This window comes from Mixophyes fleayi, chromosome 3 (assembly GCF_038048845.1).
Source record: "Mixophyes fleayi isolate aMixFle1 chromosome 3, aMixFle1.hap1, whole genome shotgun sequence".
NCBI classification, from domain to species: Eukaryota; Metazoa; Chordata; class Amphibia; order Anura; family Limnodynastidae; genus Mixophyes; species Mixophyes fleayi.
Window position 1 is genome coordinate 332,541,608 of NC_134404.1, and position 26,071 is coordinate 332,567,678.

Here is a 26,071-nt window from a genome sequence, read left to right on the forward strand (position 1 = left end):
GTTGCTATAGGCAACATCTCCACTTTTCAAACCCACTGGAAAACTCTCAGCTTGATACATTTACCCCCTTGTCTTTTTCTAGGTGACCCGAGATTCTAGGAGACAACGTATCTCTTAGAGGTCCACTAATACGGCATAACTTTTAAACCCCCAATTTCCCACCATAGACCTACCATTTCCCCCTCTCCTTTCCTCCCTCAGCCTTTTGTTCTTTTATATATATATATATATATATATATATATATATATATATATATATATATATATATATATATATATATTGTATGTATGTGGAAAGCTGGCTCGACTATAATATAATAATAGTTGTTGGAAAGAGCACAGGTTCTAAGTAAAGCAGAGTGACACTAACCACAGACAGTGTAGACCTGAGGGAAGGGGTTTGTGGTACAAAACATTTCCACCCCCTTCAGTTTTTTTAGCTTTACTATTCTTTCCTTTAACTTTCACTAATGTATCTAAAGAACATTTAGTTTGCTTTTTACTGACTATAATAGTTTCTTCTGTTTGTGCTTAGGAAACTTTCATTGTGTATTTTAGTTTTTTTAGACTAGCTTTATATGTTTTCTCTATCCTCTAATTGGGTGTGTATTTATTTCTTATTTGTAGTCTTCTTAACACTTCAGCCACTTCCACGGAGACCAATATTGGCTTTCTTTTCCCTTTTCCACTAACATACATACACTCTTCCTGCATTTCACCTTTCAATCCCTACCCTGTTAGAGAGTCACATATATAAATTCTCATGTGACTAAGGGCAAACCCTTGTTTTTGAAATCTCAGTGACTTCCTCGCCCAGATATTCTCAATCCTATCTTCAGTGCCCTTGTATTAAAGTTCATTATTGACACAACTCTTAAATCCCTTATTTCCTATGCGGTCTTCTCTTAGCAGGAAATAACTAGGAATAACTCTGTCCCATGTCATGGGTATCATTGTGCCATAACTTAGTACTAGCTATGAGATCTAAATGATCCTTTCTTAATTTAAATCATAATAGTGAGCGTATTTCCTAACAAGCGAGCAATTGTACATATAGCATTTAAAACGATAACGCTTTTTTCATTACCTGACACTATTACCAAGTGAACTTTCCATCATATTTAGGGAGTCAACGCAATCCACCACCTTTTGGCTGCCCACCCCCCTTAATTAGTTTAAATGACCGCTAATGAAATGTCAACTCCTTCCTAAGAATCTTTGTTCCCCCAGTACCAGGATGCAGGCAGTCTGCTTTGAACAGCGTCTTATCGTTCCAAACTTCGCTGTCATGACAAATCCGACTCTTCCTCCTTGACCCTCCTATTTAACCAAGAGTTAAAGTGTCTAATACACAGAATAGTATAAAGAGAAGAAACATCCGAGAAGGAGATTCTGAAAACTGTCTACCTAAGTTTTTCTAACAGGTACACAACTCTCTGTTCGGTTACAGCATCAATGATAGATCAATCATTCATGTACAACATCTTACTCTCCATCTTGACTCACTGTATTCCAACAATCTTTACAATATACCTCCTATCTCCCTGAGCAGTAGTTCCCAGAAGGCACCTAAACTCTTTATTTCCTTTATGTATAAATCCCAGATCAATACCTTTTTCAATAAAATCCTCTCTGACGAGCTTCCTACAGTCAGTGGACTCCTCTTGAGGAACATCATTGTTTACAGAACCATCAGTGTACTGGAGGCTCGTACAGCCGAGCTCCTCTGCTGGATCCAAAACTTCAGTGTCACTTTTATGCTCCATGAGAACAGAAAATGAATTATATAAAGAAACAGTTTGTGAGAAATAACTGTAATCCGCAGTCCTAACTGTTCCAGATCCGACAACGGCTCTTCTCCTCGGTGGTCTCTGGGGCAGTGGTGACAATTTAGAGGTTGACTGAGACTTAGACTGTTACCGTTTCCGACTGTAATAGCATAATCTCACGTTGCCAATGTGAGAACGTTACACAGATTGGAAAATCCTTATATCACTACAATGTTGCTGTATATAGACATTCCATACATCCATTGCACTGTACTAATCCAGGCTTACAGTAACAATAATATTACAGACTGATAGTCAAAACATCTTCGGTTTTCAAAACAACTGATGCCTGTAAAACTACTTACTTTTGTTGTTGCATTTCTGTTTCAGTTGGTTCCTAAAATAGTTGATGTATTCCTTATACACAATTCACAAACATGAGAAACATCAATATATTTATTAATCTTCAAAAACAGATGTAAGACCTGTTTACTCAGTATTCCACTCACGCCCAGTTATTTACTGAAATAAACAACAAATGCTTAGTTCTATCTCCTATACTCTGTCAATCCTTTGTGGTTTTTTTTTGTTTCACATGTATTTATATCTGCAAATATAAAGCACTTTGGGGGGGATTCAATTGGCTGCGTTACTGACGAAAGTAGCGCGACCTGCGAACTATTACCATTAATATGGTAATAGTGCGCATTATTACAGTTAGTACTGTAATTTTAACACTGGATTTCCGGGTTAAAATTACTGTATTAATGTTAATGGTGCGCCGGTCGCGTCACTTTTGACAGTAACGCGGCCAATTGAATTTCCCCTTTGAGTCCTATTGGGAGAATAGCTCTGTATAAATAAAATTATAATTATTATGATATTATCTATGTAGTGCCAGCATACTTTGCAGCGCTTTGCAATTGGTAATAAACACAACACTGGGTTTTACAGACAGGCAGAGAGGTAACGGGACCCTGCTCAGAAGCTTGCAATCTGTTGGAAAATAAGCGTTTAATACGTGAGGGTAAGTGCTACATATTGTATATTGGCACAGCCAGATTGCAATGAGAAAGTGCTAGGTGGGGCTGTATGATTCAGTCACACAGAAGTGTTAGTGGGTCAGAGATTTATTTAAACTTAAGTGAATACATTTTGTGTGAACTGTGTAGAGGGGTGTTAATGCGGTAGAGTAAGCTTGCCTGTAGATGTTAGTTTATCCGGGAACGCTAGAAGGTTTGGAGGCTAGAGCAAAGTCTTGTTGGAGCCTGGGAAATGTCCTGTAACCGGGAACGGGAGCAGGTGATTAGTGTGGATGAGAGACGCAGATCTGGTGCATAGCGCAGGTGTTTATTTTGGAGATATTTTGAGACAAGTGAAGAGTTGAATGTTGGTGCAGTTTTGTTAATGTTTGGGGTTTTTTTTCGTATATATTTGTTATATTGAATTTAGTAAGTTAGTGACAACCTATGTAGTAGAGACAGACATCAGTAGAAAAAACAGTATGCAAGGGAAATGAGTCTAGCTCTGCATTCAAAATAGATTGATGGGGTGACAATCATTGTAATCATATCACATGTCCGTTCAGCATAGATTTGCGGAGGCAGACAGCAAGATCGGGATAACAGACAGAAGGTTCAGCTAGGCCACAGGATCGGGATAAGAGAAGGTTCAGCTAGGCAGCAGGATTGGGTTTAGTGGGGCTGTGCTTTGCAGCGGAAGGTTTGAAATTCGCTGGCACTGAGCCGCTGTGTGATCTGATTAGAATGTACAGGCAGTGCTGACCCCACTGGTGCCTGTATAAGTAACAAGTGCCATTATGTACATAATAACTAAAAAATGTAAATGTACATGTATTACACAGAGGGGTGGGGCACAGTTTTTTTGCAAATTTTTCTCAATGACGTGTATATTATTAACTTTAAAATGATAAGCTTCTCTACAGGACTAAGGGTTAATTGCTTTGCAGAAAGGTGTGCATTGATTGCAACAATGTACAAAAAAACAAACAAACTAATGCTGGCCACACACACACACACTGTGATTTATGTTCCAAAAATGACTCCCGTGTTTCGTAATTTTCTGATCAAAAACGATTGAATCATTACCGGAAATGTTGGTAAATGCAGTAAAATGATGAGCGCAGAGTACCTCTGTTGCCTTTTATGTATAATCATCTTACAACCGCACTAACAGGTCCCCGTGACCCCGATAGAGATCTGGCCGTAAAGCGCCCAAATTACTTACATGTGCTGCACTTATTTTAGACTCCAAGAACAGCCTTGATTACAGCAATTTGTAATAAATTCACCCACCCATCACTAAGCTTCCAGTTAAGCCTTAAGAATGTCTATAGTCTCAGTTTATTTAGTGTCGGAGGTTGGACTCATTTATTGGTCCATGTTTAACCCCCTATCTGTATAAATAAAATGGTTTTCACTGTGTTGTATAAATGAACTAAGACATTTTTTTTAGTAATGCACTAACATAACAAGGTCACGGGATCTAGAGTGTAAAGACTTTATCAAACAAAGTGGCCACGAGAAAACCATTAAAACTCTGCGGGGCAACAAAACCCCTTGTTGAGACCTTGATTAATGCAGAGCTTCCCTAGTGACCCACAATGCAGATGAGAGCCCCTAGCCCAGCGCTTGCTGGCATTTCCTCGTTCTGATCCACCATAATTTAACCCCTCTGTGGATAATTGCTGATGGGGGCACTTGGTAAAATAACCATTTAACTGAATAGCAGTGATGAACATCTGCATTAAGTAATGCTGAGAAGGGATTATTGGAGTTTGTGCATTGAGTATTTAGAACATTGGTAGAGGATTCATTAATATGTCACACGTGTTTGTTCTTTTCTCTTTCCCTTCATGGGATTATTTAGGCTGTGTGCTCATGAATATTTGTTCAGTCCAGGTGTGAATATTGTACCTTGTTGATATCGGTATTTCCTTGTGAATTTAAAGGGATAATGCCCATGAATGCCATACTTGCCAACATTTGTGATCTTCTTTCTGGTCAGGGGCTGGCTATGAAGGAGGGGCATCTGCCCCTCAAGCCAGTCCCTTATTGGGCTACTTTGGGTTGAGTCACTGGGCTACCTGCAGTGGTTTTCCTTTAAAATGTACCTAATAGGCTGCTGAGCCCAGTCTCGCCTCCCGGGCTAAAATTTGCCAGCCCCTGGTCCAAAGGTCAAGAACAGTGCAGAGCCACGATGGAGCCAAATGCGTTACCAATGCCCAAACTCTTTAAAAGAAGGAGCGGTGGAATCAGGGAAAGTCGCTTGCTCACCCGGGAGGACTCCAGCAAATTCTGGAGTCTGCAGGAGATCAGGCAAGAGTGATGAACTCTGGTTCAGCCCACATGAAGTGCCTCAGTGATATCACTGGTTAATAGTGAGCGCACATCGGCTTTGTCTGTGGTGTGAACACCACATATCTAGCATTCAGCATAACACAGGAACATTTATGAATAATGTTTCACATGTAACAGTGCAGAAGAACTGCTATTGACCGTACCAACCGAATGTTTGATTTCATTGTTTTTTAAACTACTAGAATGTGTTTGCTATGGATAGCACCACCTTTTTTACACTTACATGGGAAACACTTTTCAAAAAAGTCCCCCCCCCCCTTCCTTGTATATCAAGTTTTTGTTTATATTATAAATTACAAATCCGGTAAATTTCACAGGTTTCCAACCATTTTAATTCTCTTGTACAGAAAACACAGGAAGCATCCAATGTAAGTGACCCTTAAGAGCTCATTCAGACCAGCGATATTAGCACATGCTCTACGTTCATATATTTTGGACATAGCTGCGAATAAATTCCTGCCAAGAAAACAGCTCCCATTTTAGGCATAGGGATAACTTTTTTTATTTATTCATGTGCAGATACGCCTACATTCTTTATAGGATGCAACATATGTAAGTAGTGGCAAATTGTGTTACTAACGCTCATCTGATCGAACCCTGTGGGTACCCATTGTGAGAAGATGACTGGTAGGGGTTAGTTATGCTACAGATCACCCGGGGACTGATATCTTATGTCTGTAGAACGTTTTGGGATAGGTTTTGTGAACTGATCTGTGATTCTGTTTGTGACCAGTGTTGGTAGAATACACTGGATATAGTTATAGGATTTTGGTTTTCTTTTAGTTAGAGCTCAGACAGGGTTTATTTTCTGTTATTGTGCTCACAAACCGGAAAGTATGGTGAACTTTTTTTTTATGTACATAAAAGCCTGCCAGACTGGGTTTAAACCTTTACCCGTGGATTATCTGACACTTCATGCCACTAAAAGCAGCTATTACCCCACACCATATACACATTCATTTTAATGGCCCATTCCAGCCATTCTAGGTCTAACTGCCCTAATCTGCACTGTGTATGGCCCCAAATATTATTATTATCCTTTATTTGTTAGGCGCCACAAGAGTTCCGCGGGCACCGTACACAGCACAAACAGTAGACTATACAGGGTGAAACATTACTGAACAATAAACAAAAAAATACCAAAACTTCAGATACTCCAGGCAGGCTAATGCAGTAAAGACGGAGAAGAAGAACAGGTATGGAGACAGGAGGGAAGAGGGCCTTGCTCAAACGAGCTTACATCCTAAGGGAGGGTAAACAAAAATCCGCACAAAGGGGAGCCAGTTGAAGCATGGGGGAGAGAACAGGGGGGGCCGGGAGGAGAGAGGGGAGAACGAGCAGAGGAGATAAAGGGGTTAGGTGGAAGGTTGGTAGGCTTTGAGGAACAGGTAAGTTTTAAGTGCCCGTTTGAAGGAGCACAGATTAGGAGAGAGACGGATGGAGCGAGGGAGGTCTTAGATTCTGGAGTGGGAAGAGGTGATCAGGGTGGAGGAGAGGCGGCGATCATTGGCTGAGCGCAGGGAGCGGTCAGGAGTGTGAATGGAGAGGAGGTTAGAGATATAGGGGGCAGCAGACTGGGAGAGAGCTTTGTAAGTGGTGGTCAGGAGTTTGAAAAGGATTCTGTAGTGGACGGTGAAATATTGCTGTTGATCTATATCCACATCTAATCTGTATTGATCCACATGTCAGTCAGGATGGAACACTACACGTATGCATCATTATCCATCCATGGTAGTGGTTTCACCCATCTGATTTGGCTATTCGGCATAAGCCCAGAATGGCTGGATCTGCCAGAGATTTAGCCACTTGACAGTCGGACCATGTTCCTGTGTATGGGCAACTTAAGTGCTTTCATTTTTTGTTTGAATTTAGGTTTGCATTTTGCAGCAACTCAGAGGTCACAGGACCTATAAACCTCTTCTTAAATTTAGGAATTCAGCAGCTTTTTATTGTTTGTTTGGAACATTTTTTTTTTCCCTCTAAGAACTAAATGTTAGTTTCAAGAATTTGTGTGCAATTAGCACAAATACTTTACATTCTAGAGTAATCTCTTTGTATATGGTTAAAATGATCTGGTGGGATATTATTTCCCAGAAAAGAGAAATGGACCCACTCATTTACTAATCCCCCAAACAAGAAACACTTGTTCATTTTTTTTTTTTAGCTTGTATTTTTATTTCATCTTTGTGTACAATGTTTTCTCTTATGTGAGGAGAATATTATACTGTACATGTCATTTTGTCGTCAATGGCTAAAACATTGGCAACAGTATTGTTCTTTGTCAGATTTATGCTTTTTTTTTCTGTAATTTTTTAGCAAGTGCATGTTTTTGCAATTTGACTAAACACACAATAAACTAGATAATGTAGATCTTATCCTTTGCTGGTAGCGTTCCAATCTGCAAAATAAGTACCATGAAGTTTTGTGGCATCGTGATTGGATTAGTTTTGCATTATAGGCAAACTATGATCAAAATACAAGTTTCAAAAATGAATGTAATGACTATTATAATTTATTTTAGTTTAGTTTTATGTCCGTGGGTTTCTTACTAAAGGCCAAAAACATACGGATAGGTTAATTGGGCAGCACGGTGACTTAGTGGTTAGCACTTCTGCCTCACAGCACTGGGGTCATGAGTTCGATTCCCGTTTGAAAATATAGATTGTAAGCTCTAATGGTGCAGGAACTGATGTGAATGAATAAATATTCTCTATCCAGTGCTGTAGATCTATATAAACATACTTCCCTACTCTCTCTGAATGTCCAGGAGACTCCAGAACTTTGACATCTCCTCCCAGGCGAGCAGGTCACCCGCCTGTATCCATCATGACTCAAGTCGATGCTAATCGTGTCATCATGGCCTCTCCCCCGCTGTACAGTGACATGACTCACACCATTGTGCTGCCAGGGATGGGAGCGTGATGATGCAGATTGCGCTGTCACCTCCCCCCCTCCCCCTCACTTGCCCCTTGTATCTCCCGTATAGGGGGGGGGGTTCAAAAAATAAGTATGATGATAATACTCAGTATATTGTTTTTTGTGGGAAATATTTACTGATGGGGATGAGCACAATCAATGACATTTTGCATTTAAAGCCCATTTTATATGCTCTACCTCAATGATTGGATGTGTGAGATATGCATTAAACGTAGAACAAAAGATTTGCGTTCTGAAATCACAACACTGAATTGATTATTTCAGAATGCAGTATATTCTTTATTATTGAATTAACACTTTTTCCATTCATTCACCTGACTCCGGCTTAAGACATGAGAAGCACATGCAAATTTTTTATGTACTTTTTATGTATTTTTCATATAGATGAGGACATAGTGAGGATTTAAGGTCAAGTTTTCAAGAAGCATGAGTGTGGTCAAAGCAGGGTACATAACCTATAGGTGTCAACTTTTGAAAAATAATTTCAAGGAGTCCATGCAAAGAAAACCTGTCTGTCATCGAAGGGGGTGTGTCCTGCTCTGCCCAATGGGCTTGTCAAGCTCTACCTGTGGGTGTATCTAGAGCCGCCCAGGGTGGGAGTTTCCCACACCATCAGAGACGATCCTACATGTGACTTGTGTGCGTAGTGATCCCGCGCACGCACAGCCAAGCATTTCTGCCCTTCCTCATTATACAGAAGCTTTGTCTGCTCTCCCGGATGTCCGAGAGGGCTCCCAACATTCCGCGAGTCTATCGGACATTCCGAGAGAGTAGACAAGTGTGATATAACAGGGACCTGGATACACAGCTATTGAACATGAACCTATCCATCCACAAAGCTGTGTTTTAATAAATATTGGTTCCTCTAGGGAAATTTGCTCCTTCAATAATGTTGCTGCTCTTAGTGAATACATAGGCCGTACTCTTATGCATATTGATTGATAAATCAGCTCGCAAATTGTCTGCGCTTCCTGTGTGTTGGCAATAAGTAAACTTGCCCCACAGGAGTAAAATGTGGCATAATCAGGCCGCCAGAAGACCCATGTCTCGTCTCGGACCCCCCCCCCCCCCCCCCCCCCTTTATCTCCCTCTCTCTTCTTCCCTTTCTCATTACAATACAGATAATAAATAGACCTCACACTCTGATTTATCAATCAATAGTTTGGTATGTAATATGTTGATATGTTTCTGACCTCCTAATTGTGTACTTTACTTGCCTTCGTTTTTGTGTACATTCTTCTTTGTTAAAGATGGGGCTGCTACACAGCCCCCTCCAGACGTATATATACTGTTACCTATTTTGGCTTACTTTGGCTTTCTAGACTGTATGTATACATTGTGTGCTGGTACTCTATAAATAAAGTTATTAAATAAAAAATAATTGCATAATCACATACTTAACTTTCCCGGCATTTCAGGGAGTCCTCCCAGAGTCACGGGAGAGTAGGCATCCTCCCGGATCTCACTTTGCTTTCTTGTGAAGTGAGCGGGAGCTGATGATGCAGATTGTTACCTCTTAGCCCTGCCTTCTGCTAGCATCAATTTGCATGGGGTAAAACAGATTGAAAGATGCAGCAGGCGTTGTTCAATTGTCCAATGCCTGAGCAGCTAATGTAGCCGATCCCATAGGAATCCAGCAGTTGCAGCTGAAACTATCAGTTTAGTAAGCTAGCCCTTAGGAAAACAAACGTCCAATTATATGATACATACTATAAATCTGCCTGTCATCTGCCTGCTGTCTGTCCTGTCTCATACTAGATTGATATTATATTGGCTGCCTATTAGTAAAACTAGATGCAACTTCTACATTTTGTATACATATGGCAACTGAACTTTCACATATTATAAAGGTGATTTTATTTCAAGTTCAAAGTCTGGTTTTACATTTTGTAAATTAAATGATAAAAATTATAATTATTTCTGAAAGGATTTGGTTCCATTTCATACTTAAAACTCACTACCGGGCCCGGATTTTGAATGTACAGTGTCCAGCAAGGGCCAGTTCTGTACTTTCTACAAATATTCCTTCCAACCATGTGGCATTATGCAGTCATTCTCCCTTTGTAAGAAAAGAAACCCCACCCTTGGTATTACATCTGACCAGTAGGTGGAGCTGTTCTGCCCCTCAGTCTGAGCCCACCTTCTGAGCAGTTGTGTCTGGGTAATATCTGTGTGTGCACTGTATGTACCCCAAGTTTTGTTGTTGTTTTCACTCAGTCTGTTTACTATTTCCTACATTGGTCATTTTTTGACCTATAGAATCGTTATTTTTACACATTATACTTAAACTTATAGATGATCGTTTTATTTTTTTTAGGTGACTCGGGACCAGGAATTAAATCATGGATCAAGGAAATTTTAAAGAAAGATTTAGCATTTAAACATATAAAAGTCATTTTTCCCACTGCTCCTGTCCGGTAAGTTCCATTTTTTGGGAGTTTTGATATATTTTTAATTGTCACCTTTTATCGTTATCGTTATAACGTTAAAGGACCTTTTCGCCGTAGTTGGATGGCAGTTTGGTGAAAAGATTCAAGAGCCTCTTGTTTATTTCAGATATTATATTGTGTTTTTATTTTACGGAGTCTAATACACAAATGTTGGTTATTGTGATTAATACGACTTTAGTGTCTCTATAACCTGATACCCTTCATGGGCCGCATGGGCAGTCTTCTGACCTTCAGAAGGATTGCACATTACCCGTAATCTCAGTAATAAGTTAAAAGAAGACATACATGAAAGAAAGGGACACCTATCTGTAATAACATATCAGCAGGCATTTCAAACAAGTGTTACAAGATTTAACAAACAAATCTGACAATAAAGAAGAAGGAGCTGGAGGCCGTAGGTGAAAGTGCTGGGGGGCAGCAGATGAAGGTGCTGGGGGGCAGCAGGTGAAGGTGCTGGGGGGCAGCAGGTGAAGGTGCTGGGGGGCAGCAGGTGAAGGTGCTGAGGGGCCGCAGGTGAAGGTGCTGGGGGTTACAGGTGAAGGTGCTGGGTGCCGCAGGGGAAGACTCGAAGGGCCTTCTGCGGCCCATCACTGGTCTAAAGCGTGCTCCTACATTCTTTTTTTGTATAGCGTTTAAGGATTGCTGACAGCTGATCGTGTTTAGTTTGTGCATAAAGGATTAGAACATTTTTTTTAATTATTAATGCTGTGCAATTCAGATACATTCCTAAAAACTTAAATACATTTATTTGTTGATGCTGCAACAACATTATACCTTGTTCTTTGCAAAAAGGGAGATACAACATTTAAATTAGTTTGGTGTATGCTCAAAATTGCCCCAGAAAGCTTTCAATCTCCTGTGCTCCAGCGCATTCTCTGGTGTATGAGGACCAAAAGGTTCTTTAACGGGAAGTTTAAATTCCAGGTATAATAATGTGACACCAGACTGATGGTGACGCCATCCATTTATGCTTGATAGGGAGAACTTATTAAGCATCCAAGTATTGCAAATTATTTCAAGTCCCCACCTTCCTGGCGGCATGGTCAATCTCATCGGTAGTCATTTATGTGATGGAGATTACAGGATAACTTTTAAATTTAAACCTATTTATGTAAACATGTCTGTGCCACAATATATTGTGAAATATTTGTGACAACCTGTTTTTAATTAGCTAATCGTGCACAGGCAATTGTTTTCTGTGCCCCCTGGGGATGTTTTGCAATGATGGGGCCCTCACATACCCAGCATGCCCTGGGCAGGCTTACCTACAGTCATGGCCAAAAGTTTTTAGAATGACACAAGTATTGGTTTTCACAGTTTGCTGTTTCAGTGTTTTAAGACCTTTTTGTCAGATGTTGCTATGGTATACTGAAGTAACATTACAAGCATTTCATAAGTGTCATAAAGGCTTTAATTGACAATTACAAAAAGTTTTTGCAAAGAGTCAATATTTGCAGTTATGACCCTTCTTTTTGAAGACCTCTGCTATTCGCCCTGGCATGCTGTCAATCAACTTCTGGGCCACATACTGACTGATGGCCGCCCATTCTTCTCTAATCAATGCTTGGAGTTTGTCAGAATTTGTGGGTTTTTGTTTGTCCCCCCGCCTCTTGGGGATTGACCACAAGTTCTCAATGGGATTAAGGTCTGGGGAGTTTCCTGGCCAAGAACCCAAAATTTTGATGTTTTGATCCCTAAACCACTTAGTTATCACTTTTGCCTTATGGCAAGGTGCTCCATCATGCTGGAAAAGGCATTGTTCATCACCAAACTGTTCTTGGGAGTTTGGGAGAAGTTGCTCTTGGAGGATGTTTTGATCCCATTCTTTATTCATGGCTGTGTTCTTAGGCAAAATTGTGAGTGAGCCCACTCCCTTGGCTGAGAAGCAACCCCACACATAAATGGTCTCAGGATGCTTTACTGTTGGCATGACACAGGACTGATGGTAGCGCTCACCTTTGCTTCTACGGACAAGCGTTTTTCCAGATCCCCCAAACAATCTAAATGGGGATTCTTTAGAGAAAATGACTTTACCCCAGTCCTCAGCAGTCCAAACCCTTTACCTTTTGCAGAATATCAGTTTGTCCCTGATGTTTTTCCTGGAGAGAAGTGGCTTTTTTGCTGGACTTCCTGACACCAGGCCATCCTCCAAAAATCTTCACCTCACTGTGCGTGCAGATGCACTCACACCTGCCTGCTACCATTCCTGAGCAAGCTCTACACTGGTGGTGTCCTGATCCCGCAGCTGAATCAACTTTAGGAGACGGTCCTGGTGCTTGTTGGACGTTCTTGGACGTCCTGAAGCCTTCTTCACAGCTATTGAACCTCTCTCCTTGAAGTTCTTGATGATCCAATAAATGGTTGATTTAGGTGCAATTTTTCTAGCAGCCATATGCTTGCCTATGAAGCCCTTTTTTTGCAAAGCAATGATGACTGCACGTGTTCCCAGTTGCAGTTAACAGAGGAAAAATAATGATCTCAAACACCACCCTCCTTTTAAATTTTCCGGTCTGTTATTCTAACTCAATTAGCATGACAGAGTGATCTCCAGCCTTGTCCTCATTAACACTCTCTCCTGTGTTAACGAGAGAATCACTGACCTGATGTTAGCTGGTCCTTTTGTGGCAGGGCTGAAATGCAGTGGAAATGTTGTTTTTGCGATAACATTCATTGTCATGGCAAAGGGACTTTGAAATTAATTGCAATTTATCTGATCACTCTTCATGAAATTCTGCAGTATATGCAAATTGCCATCATAAAAACTGAGACAACAGACTTTGTGAAAAAAGAATATTTGTGTAATTCTCAAAACTTTTGCCCATGACTGTACGTCTTCAATGATGAATAGAGGACTTGGTTGATTATATATAGTATAAATAAATATAAAACACAAAAATTAATAAATAAATTGTAGTAGTAATTGTAAGCAGTATATACCAATGTAATGTATAAGACTCTTCCCCAAAGAGCTTGCAATCAGTGTTCCGTTTATCATGTTTAGTTGCACAAAGTCAGGACACAGAGAAGAATCCATTGTAATATAACAGCTCAATGCGTGGCAACCCCCACAGAAATGGCCATTACAATTAATTTAAATAATTATTGTAAACATTGTTTGATCAAAATTCTGCATGTTTTTAGATTCACTTTAGGAAAATTACAAAGCGATGAATCACTTTTTGGAATCCTCTTCTCTCTTTTTGGTATTGCATGTTGCTGTAGATTCTTGGATCATACCAGTGTGATTCATGTATTTGCTTTCCCATAAATGAAGAAACACAAACCAATATATTGGTGTTCTCCAGGAAGACTTGCTTTGTTCCTGTCACCCAGTACGTTACCCTTGTGTAATGGCGTCTGGTAGTTTTATCTTCCGACGTCCGCCAGGTTCTATCGCAGATCCGATCTTTGGCTCCAGCAATCATGGGATCCGAGCCATAGGTTTCCCCTATGTCTTTTATTACTGGTAAAAAGTCAGAGGGCCATAAAAGTCTGATTTCTAAGCCAAAAACTGCCAGTAACTTGCAAATATTCTCAATGCCAAATTCCTAGTTGCAGTTACCAGGAAGAGAGATATTAATCACCCAATTTACTATAAAGAACGCGGTATGGTGTCACTTAGTTCCTTCTGCCACTCCTAGACTTCTTGCTTAGATACATTATAATGTTATTTTAGCCATTCTAGTGGAGATTGAAAAGCACCATTAAAATGAGTTTCTGTTCAGTTAATTTATGTTCTACATCAGGCCTGTCCAACCTGCGGCCCTCCAGGTGTTGTGAAACTACAAGCCCTAGCATGCTTTGCCAGTAGACAACCTGTTAATAGCTTGAAGGGCATGCTGGGACTTGTAGTTTCACAAACATCTGGAGGGCTGCAGGTTGGACAGGCCTGTTCTACATAGTGGACTGAAGTGTCCACATTTTTGGTTTTTTTTGGTAGCAGCCCAAATTATATCCTTTTTGTTTGTGTAAAATTCACTTTCACTTTTATTGTTCAGGCAGATTTGTAGTTACTTATAATCTAATACATGTTGATTATGTTACTGGGTGCCAGTTATCACAATATAAAAGTCAATTCTAAATTAATTTAACAGTTTTATCCCTCCAACAACGCTACCTCAAAGATAAGTGTCGCTGTGATGTCATGGACTATGTTCTGGGAGCCTGATAACCCTTTGTCACTGGAATATTCAAAACCTTCTTTGGCTCTTGTGCATATGTGGGTGATCTTATCCCATGGCAAATTATTTATGAATAGAATGGAAATAGATGGGACGTTATAAATAAGAACCAGGACCTCCTGTTGGTATATGTTGCAGATATATATTTACACAATCGGGTCTGCGTTCAGTGCAGCCTGCAACTTTGTCAAGTCTACCGCAGTTCCGCTGCCGGAACTGCGAGTGCCTTGGTTTGGAGAGATAGTAACAGGTGCCCGTATGGTTTAGCAATTTTAGCAGTGCTAAAGATGTCTAGTGCCCACGTGTCAAATATAGATCATAAAGAGCTTATCTGTGAGTTATATGTGTGGTTCTCACTGGTTCTCGGTGAGGATATTCGCCAAGCTTTTAATATCAGTTTGGATATCAGCTCATTATGGGCTCAGTTATCGATGATTCCATCAATGAAAAGTGTGACTAAAGAAACCATATAATGTAGTAAAGTACTCTTTTAACAACAAAAATGAGCGTCGGCAACGGATACTTAAAAATACTAGGTAAAGGACGTATCTGAATGGCATACGTATGAAGCTTAACAAAAGCTGCCAGCCTCCATAGTAATTATAAATCCAAATATCTGCTGCCACTGATGATAAGGGTTACAATGGTACAGAGGACAGGTAGCGGAGATGAACAGTGAAAGCAGGTATTTCTGATAAGCAGTGTAGAATACCTTTACCCTTCGCGTTTCATCTATCATCATCATCATCACCATTTATTTATATAGCACCACTAATTCCGCAGCGCTGTACAGAGAACTCATCAGTCCCTGCCCCATTGGGGCTTACAGTCTAAATTCCCTAACATACACACACAGACAGACAGAGAGAGAAAGAGAGGGACTAGGGTCAATTTTAATAGCAGCCAATTCACCTACTAGAATGTTTTTTGGAATGTGGGAGGAAACCGGAGCACCCGGAGGAAACCCACGCAAACACGGGGAGAACATTCAAACTCCACACAGATAAGGCCATGGCCCGGAATTGAACTCATGACCCCAGTGCTGTGAGGCAGAAGTGCTAAGCCACATCAAACGTGAGTCTTGTGCAGACTAAAAGAATACAAGTTCTTGTCCTCTGTTATCAATGATCCCTGGCTGAGAGCGTGTTCTATTATTATTGTAGTTAAGTTTATTGACACCTGCTGCCCTCATGCTATTTTTTACTGATACATTTTTAAGGATTTCTTTGTACTCTGATAATACAGAATACAAGTTAGGTATAGTAACTTTACAGGTCATTTCATTGAACTCCAGGGGGTATATTTACTGCCGGATTGAAAAAGTGGAGATGTTGCCTATAGCAACCAATCAGATTCTAGCTGTCAATTTGTAGAATGTACTAAATAAATGAAAGCTAGAATCTGGTTGCTATAGGCAACATCTCCACTTTTTCAATTTCGCAGTTTAGTAAATATATCCCCAGGCATCTTATTAATGTCTTCTATTATCAACTTCTGCATTAAAGCCCTCCCTAATACAACACTAATTGTTCACACTATAGGGCAGTGATGGGCTATCTGAAACACTTCGGGAGCGCGTGGTGTGGCCCTCTAACCTCCAAAAGGGCCACACATTACCCTTAATCAAAGTAATAAGATAATACATTTAATGAAAGAAAGAGACACCTATCTGTAATATCATATCAGTGGGTATTTTAAACAAGGATTACACACTATAACAAACAAAGGAAGGAGCTGGATGTTACACATCACTGAAATAAACCCAAGTTTTAGCTTCAAGATTTCTTCTGAACAGTCTCCGAACCACTTTTTTGTCCCTTTATTTTTACTTTCTTATTCTTTAAATTCAGCTAGACAAAATGAAAGTAGTCATACATTACATTCAGAAATTGTATAAATCTATTTGGAAGAAACATATTAACATAACGGGCTAGTATATTATACAATTCTGTAAATATATCCAAGAGTTTGCTTTCTGTGTAAAGCATTGGATTAGGTAAGTTATCATAAGGCTGTTGTCACACCAGCTGCCCGTTCCAGAGATCTGTAGCTAAAAGAAATGCAGACATGTCCCTGACCATTATACTCTACGTAGGTCGCTGTCATACAAACCGCATTTCTTTAGGTACAAACCTGTGATGTTTTGCAGCTTGTGTGGCAAAAGTTTAGTATTGTTTGCACCTGTATTTAATAGTCACATGAACGCTATTTTATTAAAAACCATGAAAATATGTCGGAAATAAAGAAGAGCAGCGTTCTTTCTGCTTTTTATTTGGGCACATTACTTAGAAACACGAATTGTAGAAACTTTCATACAGGGGGAAAAAAATCTGCTTTCCCATAGAAAACAGCGCGAACAATCCCCACTGTGCAGCCTTTGATGCACGGCCTCCATTTACATTTGCGGTATGTAGAGGAAATTTGGACGGTGCGGCCACTGGCTTATACACAGATCTCTTTCTCATTCATGTTTTCTTGATCACCATAACTGATTGGACAGTGCACAAGCCCCGAGTGCTCTCTCAGCAACTGCTTTCTAAACGTTGTTGATCTACTACAAATAGTACTATTGATGCACACTGCTACTTGATATTACTGAGCTTTTTATATGCATTTATTTTTACATCTAAAAGTGAGGTTATTGAGTGTTTCAGCACAGCAGGGAGAAAAAACCACTTGTCCTCATAGAACGGTCAAGGTAACGAACGTAACAAGGCAGTAAATACTGTACCAGAATTGGATTCACAAGCTTTCCCATTCATTCCGTAAATCAGCAATACCATCTAGTGGCTACTCCCAAACTTGTCTTGCTCGTTGTAGCAGTTTGTTGTACTTTTTAAGGTATTCCTTAAATATTTGAAAAGACTATCTGGGGGTATATTTACTAAACTGCGGTTTGAAAAAGTGGAGGTGTTGCCTACAGCAACCAATCAGATTCTAGCTGTAATTTTGTAGAATGATCTAAATAAATGGTAAATAGAATCTGATTGGTTGCTATAGGCCATACTTGCCAACTCTCCCGGAATGTCCGGGAGACTCCCGAAATTCGGGTCAATCTCCCGGGAGAGCTGGCAAATATCCCGCATCCCGCTGCAGCCACCGCTAAATGACACGATTCAGCCAGAATCGCTGCTTTTTGGCCCCGCCCCCCGCAACAAAACGTCATTTCCGTCGCGGGGGCTAAAATGACGCAATTTGTCTTGCCCCGCCCTCCAGTCACGCCCATCTCCCGGAATCAGAATACAGAAAGTAGGTAAGTATGCTATAGGCAACATCTCCACTTTTTCAAACCTGCAGTTTAGTAAGTATATCCTGTGGACTTTTTCTTTTCGTTTTTTTTTTTACATACAAGCAGCTAACTCGACTAATGTTTGTTTTTGTGATATTATAGGAGGGGGAAAGTACTGTATCAAACGTCCATGAATGTTAGAACCCCTGTGTACCAATTAGTTTATTATCCGCACGCTGCCATCTATCTATGGAAGTCGCTAACTTGAATGAGTAAATACATTTCCATATTAGTGGGTATACTTTATACACGTTTATATGTCACACATTTAATAACGTGCTTAGTGCTCAAAGCTCAGAACCGACAACTTTTCAGAAATGTTAACACTGGCAGCTCCAAGTCACCAAAGGTGGAGATTTTATTTAGAAAGGATGTTCTACAGGACTGAAGGTCACCGAGAATCCCCTGGGCTTTGCACGGGTATACTCCATGGCAAACCAGTGCACATCAAGGTTAACAATTCTCTGCAGATTAGAAGTGCACGTCGATGTGTGAAGAGGCGTAAATCATTTTATAGGTGCACTGTGCAAAAGTGTAAACATCACATCAGCACCCTTCTACCGCTATATGGACACGCAGTTAAATAAACTGCTCACTTTATGGTTTACATCATGAAACTGAGGTGACATTGATACTGTTTTTTTGTGTACAGCTTTTTATTACATTGCTGGCAGTATACCCCCCTACTGCCCAGCGCTATAAAGGACTGGTGTTCCTTCCAACCTATGGGCGGCGGTGGCTTGTGAGTAATGAACAAAACTGAGGCTGCTGAACTTTGCCATCCTGTGGTCTCAGTATATTAGACAGGGGTCCTGACACCATCACCCCCTCCCCAAATAAAGAAAAAAGGTAGCACGTCCACTCCCCAAATTCTCAACTAGCCCCAGCATGACCTGGGCTGATTTCCACCATAACTGAAGACCCGTAAAGAGGAGTCCCACACAGCCAATTACCAGCTTCCAATGTGGGGAAAATGCCTGTGATTGGCTGGCTGCTGAAGGGTGGTTACTCCAGGCTCTAATGCTGTAGTGTGCAGGTGGATGGTTTATGTTTATTTTTTGTCCAGACTTGTAGTCAAACTTTATTTTAGACTTGTGTAAGTGTATCTCTTGGTATAATTGGCAGGGGTCTTAGGGAACACTGTCCTTTATACCAGGGCAACTGGGGCTGGCTTTCACTGTGGCATGGGCATTCAACGCTCATAGTCTCTCTGTTATAATGGAAACTAGCCCGTACTCTCTAATGGTGGGGCCATTTGAGGATTTGGGGAGAGCACGCATACTGTGTTTTAAAATCATTAATTTGTTTGTGTACTTATTTTTTTAACAGTGCGCAGTCAATGGGAGCTTTTTTGTCTAATTAAAAGTACACGACGAGACCCAATTTAAGTCGTTTCGCGCCCTCTCCACCTTTCTCTGTCCCATTGTTATCTTATTCTGCAAAATGAAATCTCTGCACTGCTGCACAAAAGGACGCTCACCGGTGAGCATACTGCCAGCGTGAGTTCAGGAGTGCAGAGAGAGATTGTCTCTCGTCCCACCGGCTTACGCCATCTTTTTTTTAATATATGAGCATGAAATGGCCAGGGAATCCTAAGATCACATAAACACAGGCGCCAAGCAAGTCATCTTTTGAGACCGGGGTTTACTTCTGACATGCTCCCCAAACTGCAACTTTCAGTTTTAGTGGACTTATCCTTTATTTAAGTTTTCTTCTTTGTAAATATTGCTCCTTTGACCCTTATTATGTCTTAAATAACAAATGCCAGCACTGGAATATGTGGGCCGTTTTCGGTTTGAAAGCTCATATTTATTTATTTATTATTTTCACTATTTCCATGGGTTTATGCGTGCATGGATGTGCAGAAATAATGCGCTTCTCCCACGATTTTGCACCGTATTTCCACGCTAACCCATGCCTCTCTCTGTCCGAAATGCAACAAAGAGAACGCTGGCACGTGGGGTATGAAGAAACTACTTTTCCTGCGCTTGTTGCCGACAGCAACCATCAGTTGCCTTCATTCTGTAACAAATGCAAACGTTTTATATCAAAATAAGTCACTTCAGTATCAAGTAACTTGTTCACCAAAGTTTTAAATACAGTAAATGATGGTTTCTCGCTAGGGTGTATTTTATAGCCTCCTAACCTCTATTGTCTTTTACATTTTTCCTGCAGCCTGCACTTTTACACTGATATAAAGCAGATTGCTGAGAAACGCTGCTAGAGTTTGGTACCAATACATAAACACAGGCAGTGTGTGAAAATATGCCTCATTTTATGGCTGGGATAGTTAATAACCAGACACACCGTTGTCCTTATAAAACCTATTTATCAGATACTTACTTCCTGGTATGTAATGGGCCCTGCCGGTCTGTTCCCTAGTTAATGTCAAATAAATATGATCGGCATTATTGGTGTAGGAACATTAAATATGAACGTTCTGAAACTTTTTTTCTTAACAAATTTGTTTTGACAAATATATAGAATATCAGGGAACAAGTTAAAACAGAGTCCACCTTCAGATTGCTTTGTTTTACTGGCTTGCACATATCCTTTCGCAGTTTTTGTTAAATACATCTTTCTTCTTTTAGGCTTTTTATCCATGTCTTCTTTATTTCTTTAGGCACTGCTGAGTAATTCTATTCTCTTACAGTGTTCTATCCAAAGCAATGAAAATCTGAATTTCTGCCTAATTAAATAAATTACATGGCTGGAAAACACAAATAGGAGATAAAGATGTAAACTAATCAAGTAAAGGGACACACCTTTAAACTTACGTTCACATGTTTTTTGGGAAGATAGGCTACATGTATATATACCATTCCTGAGTGCATGCAAACCATACTTGTCAAGTGGCAAGTGAGAAGGGGGCACAGCGCGGTGCCTCAATTACATCATTGTAATGCAGGTGGTGGGACCAAGATGTCCCAATTCACCACGAAGTTCATTGTTGAGGCTTCCACATCACTAGTATGCGAGAAGATGGTGTTGTTGTGGCCCTCACTTCACTAGGATGCGGAAGGATGGCATTGTTGAGGATCCCGTTTCACCAGGATGCGGGAGGATGGCGCAGTTGAGGATCCCACTTTACCAGAATGCGGGAGGATGGCATCGTTGAGGATCCCACTTCACCAGGATGCGGGAGGATGGCGCAGTTGAGGATCCCACTTTACCAGGATGCGGGAGGATGGCGTCGTTGAGGATCCCACTTCACCAGGATGTGGGAGGGCGTCGTTGAGGATCCCACTTTACCAGGATGCGGGAGGATGGCGTCGTTGAGGATCCCACTTCACCAGGATGCGGGAGGATGGCGTCGTTCAGGATCCCACTTTACCAGGATGCGGGAGGATGGCGCAGTTGAGGATCCCACTTTACCAGGATGCGGGAGGATGGCGTCGTTGAGGATCCCACTTCACCAGGATGTGGGAGGATGGCGTCGTTAAGAATCCCACTTCACCAGGATGTGGGAGGATAGCGTAGTTGAAGATCCCACTTTACCAGGTTGCGGAAGGATGGCGTCATTGAGGATCCCACTTCACCAGGATGCGGAGGATGGCGTCGTTGAGGATCCCACTTTACCAGGATGCGGGAGGATGGCGTCGATGAGGATCCCACTTCACCAGAATGCGGGAGGATGGCGTCGTTGAGGATCCCACTTTACCAGGATGCGGGAGGATGGCGTCGTTGAGGATCCCACTTCACCAGAATGCGGGAGGATGGCGTCGTGGAGGATCCCACTTCACCAGGATGCGGGTTGATGGCGTCTTTGAGGATCCCACTTCACCAGGGTGCGGGAGGATGGCGTCGTTGAGGATCCCACTTCACCAGGGTGCGGGAGGATGGCGTCGTTGAGGATCCCACTTCACCAGGGTGCGGGAGGATGGTGTCGTTGAGGATCCCACTTCACCAGGGTGCGGGAGGATGGCGTCGTTGAGGATCCAACTTCACCAGCATGCAGAGGATAGCGTCATTGAGGATGCCACTTCACCAGGATGTGGGAGGATGGCGTCGTTGAGGATGCCACTTCACCAGGACGCGGGAGGATGGCGTCATTGAGGATCCCACTTCACCAGGATGCGGGAGGATGGCGTCGTTCAGGATCCCACTTCACCAGGATGCGGGAGGATGGCGTCGTTCAGGATCCCACTTTACCAGGATGCGGGAGGATGGCGTCGTTGATCCCACTTCACCAGGATGCGGGAGGATGGCGCAGTTGAGGATCCCACTTTACCAGGATGCGGGAGGATGGCGTCGTTGAGGATCCCACTTCACCAGGATGTGGGAGGATGGCGTCGTTAAGAATCCCACTTCACCAGGATGTGGGAGGATAGCGTCGTTGAGGATCCCACTTTACCAGAATGCGGGAGGATGGCGTCGTTGGGGATCCCACTTTACCAGGATGCGGGAGGATGGCGTCGTTGAGGATCCCACTTCACCAGAATGCGGGAGGATGGCGTCGTGGAGGATCCCACTTCACCAGAATGCGGGTTGATGGCGTTTTTGAGGATCCCACTTCACCAGGGTGCGGGAGGATGGCGTCGTTGAGGATCCCACTTCACCAGGGTGCGGGAGGATGGCGTCGTTGAGGATCCCACTTCACCAGGGTGCGGGAGGATGGCGCAGTTGAGGATCCCACTTTACCAGGATGCGGGAGGATGGCGTCGTTGAGGATCCCACTTCACCAGGATGTGGGAGGATGGCGTCGTTAAGAATCCCACTTCACCAGGATGTGGGAGGATAGCGTAGTTGAAGATCCCACTTTACCAGGTTGCGGAAGGATGTCGTCATTGAGGATCCCACTTCACCAGGATGCGGAGGATGGCGTCGTTGAGGATCCCACTTTACCAGGATGCGGGAGGATGGCGTCGATGAGGATCCCACTTCACCAGAATGCGGGAGGATGGCGTCGTTGAGGATCCCACTTTACCAGGATGCGGGAGGATGGCGTCGTTGAGGATCCCACTTCACCAGAATGCGGGAGGATGGCGTCGTGGAGGATCCCACTTCACCAGGATGCGGGTTGATGGCGTCTTTGAGGATCCCACTTCACCAGGGTGCGGGAGGATGGCGTCGTTGAGGATCCCACTTCACCAGGGTGCGGGAGGATGGCGTCGTTGAGGATCCCACTTCACCAGGGTGCGGGAGGATGGTGTCGTTGAGGATCCCACTTCACCAGGGTGCGGGAGGATGGCGTCGTTGAGGATCCAACTTCACCAGCATGCAGAGGATAGCGTCATTGAGGATGCCACTTCACCAGGATGTGGGAGGATGGCGTCGTTGAGGATGCCACTTCACCAGGACGCGGGAGGATGGCGTCATTGAGGATCCCACTTCACCAGGATGCGGGAGGATGGCGTCGTTCAGGATCCCACTTCACCAGGATGCGGGAGGATGGCGTCGTTCAGAATCCCACTTTACCAGGATGCGGGAGGATGGCGTCGTTGATCCCACTTCACCAGGATGCGGGAGGATGGCGCAGTTGAGGATCCCACTTTACCAGGATGCGGGAGGATGGCGTCGTTGAGGATCCCACTTCACCAGGATGTGGGAGGATGGCGTCGTTAAGAATCCCACTTCACCAGGATGTGGGAGGATAGCGTAGTTGAAGATCCCACTTTACCAGGTTGCGGAAGGATGGCGTCATTGAGGATCCCACTTCACCAGGATGCGGAGGATGGCGTCGTTGAGGATCCCACTTTACCAGAATGCGGGAGGATGGCGTCGTTGGGGATCCCACTTTACCAGGATGCGGGAGGATGGCGTCGTTGAGGATCCCACTTCACCAGAATGCGGGAGGATGGCGTCGTGGAGGATCCCACTTCACCAGAATGCGGGTTGATGGCGTTTTTGAGGATCCCACTTCACCAGGGTGCGGGAGGATGGCGTCGTTGAGGATCCCACTTCACCAGGGTGCGGGAGGATGGCGTCGTTGAGGATCCCACTTCACCAGGGTGCGGGAGGATGGCGTCGTTGAGGATCCAACTTCACCAGCATGCAGAGGATAGCGTCATTGAGGATGCCACTTCACCAGGATGTGGGAGGATGGCGTCGTTGAGGATGCCACTTCACCAGGACGCGGGAGGATGACGTCGTTGAGGATCCCACTTCACCAGGATGCGGGAGGATGGCGTCGTTGAGGATCCCACTTCACCAGGATGCGGGAGGATGGTGTCGTAGAGGATCCCACTTCACCAGGATACGGGAGGATGGTGTCGTAGAGGATCCCACTTCACCAGGATACGGGAGGATGGTGTCGTAGAGGATCCCACTTCACCAGGATACGGGAGGATGGTGTCGTTGAGGATCCCACTTCACCAGGATGCGGGAGGATGCTGTCGTTGAGGATGGCGTAGTTGAGGAGCATGCGGGAAGATGGTGTTGTTGTGGCCCTCACTTCATTAGGATGTGGGAGGATGGTCTGCTCTCTTAGGAGTCCGGGAGCCCTGACGGGAGTCTCCCGTATATTTTTAGTAATTCGAAATGCTAGACATTAATTGGGCTATGATGGATGACTTAAATATTCAGATATAGTCCTGAGAAACACCTTGTAAAAAGTACATAAAGATTTTTGAAGCACTAAATAAGTACCTTCTTGTTACTTGAAATGGGCCATTCTCACGTGTGATGTTTTTTTCATGGAAAGATTCCTAGTAGATGTGTGCAGTGTACCTCTTTATGAAATAAAACTGCATACATTCAGTTTATTGACCATAGTCTATATATGTACTTAAAATCATAACAGCAGATTAAGGCCTATGGCATACTTCTATTTTGGCGGGACAGTGCAGAATTCAGGAACTCAAATGGGGTGGGCTTATGCAGAAAATGGGTGGACTTTCAACTAAAAGTGGGAGTTTTGGTGTAATCTGGGCAGGGTTCGGACAGATGGGGGGGGTTATTGATCTCAGATCTCCCAAGACAGTGATGTATGCTATGGGGCCATCCAATCATCGCTAATCGCAAAAGCCGTCCACACTTGTCCCCAATTGATGACCAAATCAGACGAGGTGTAGCTGTTTGTACCCTTGGGCTGAGAGTACGGACCTCTCCCAGTCAATGGTCATGCGGTAGCATTTTCCAGTTGTGTTTACGAGCATGCCTGATAATGATCAATCGATTTCAACTGTATCACAGTCAGTACATAGGCATTGCAATATCTGCTAAGATACCACAGCGTGTATGGCCATCATTATTATTCTCCTAATAGACCTGCGTTCACCAAGTGTGCTTAATTTTCTTGTTTAGTCAATAAACATCTACTACTTTCAGTGAAATGTTTTACAACATTACCACCCCCAAACTAACTCCCAGCCAGTTTGGGGGGTGTCCCATTATTTGAAGGACTCCTTGGCAAAATATTACCTCCGTGTTGGGGAACTTCATAAAAAGGGTTGTTAGGCAGAGTTAGAATGAAGCAGTTTTTTGGGAGACCACAAGATTAAAGTAATTTGATTTAAATAGCATTTTCCTGTTTATAAATGAATAAATTACGGGTTACTATGTGGATAGATCTAATTCCGCCTAATAATTATAATATGTGTCCTTTTAAGTGCACAAAACTCATATGAATGTCTATGGTACTTTATATGAGGGCTGAGACGGGCTCCAATTCAGTTACTGCTTCAGACAGAACAATTGGTTCTCCCACCCCTGTTATTTCTTTGCCACGATTCTAGGCAAATAATAGAGTTTAGTCTCCTGACCTTGGACTGTTGTCTTTGTAGTTTTTTTTTTTTTTTTTTATATATAGGTTAATTTTTTTTTTAGATCTTGGTTTAATTTTACCTTTAGCTAATTATGTTTATTACACATTACATCACATTTTAATCTAACACTATAACATGTCATTATTTAGTATCCACATTGATCAAAGCCTGTCTGTAGTTCTTAATTGTAATCTCTACGTAGACCTGCCCTGTGGTTTGACATGATTTGGAATTACCAATCGTTTTGTTTGTGACCCAAGAAAAATGAAAACCTGGCACAATACAGTCTAGAAGGGACATTTGCTCCACAAACACTTAAATTGTTCACTTATTATTTTATTTATTTTTTAAAACCTTTC

General features: G+C 42.5%; 1 protein-coding gene across 2 annotated transcripts in view; it reads left to right on the forward strand.

Moving 5' to 3' along the window:
- LYPLAL1 (lysophospholipase like 1) overlaps window positions 1–26,071 on the forward strand; it is a 44,756-nt gene that overhangs the window by 7,439 nt on the left and 11,246 nt on the right. The window contains exon 2 of one of the 2 annotated variants that reach the window (XM_075204263.1): window positions 10,404–10,503. The exons of the other annotated variant lie outside the window; for it this stretch is intronic. Within the exon in view, the coding sequence (XP_075060364.1) occupies window positions 10,404–10,503 (100 nt within the window). The remainder of the gene's footprint in view (window positions 1–10,403; window positions 10,504–26,071) is intronic. 2 annotated transcript variants of the gene reach the window in all.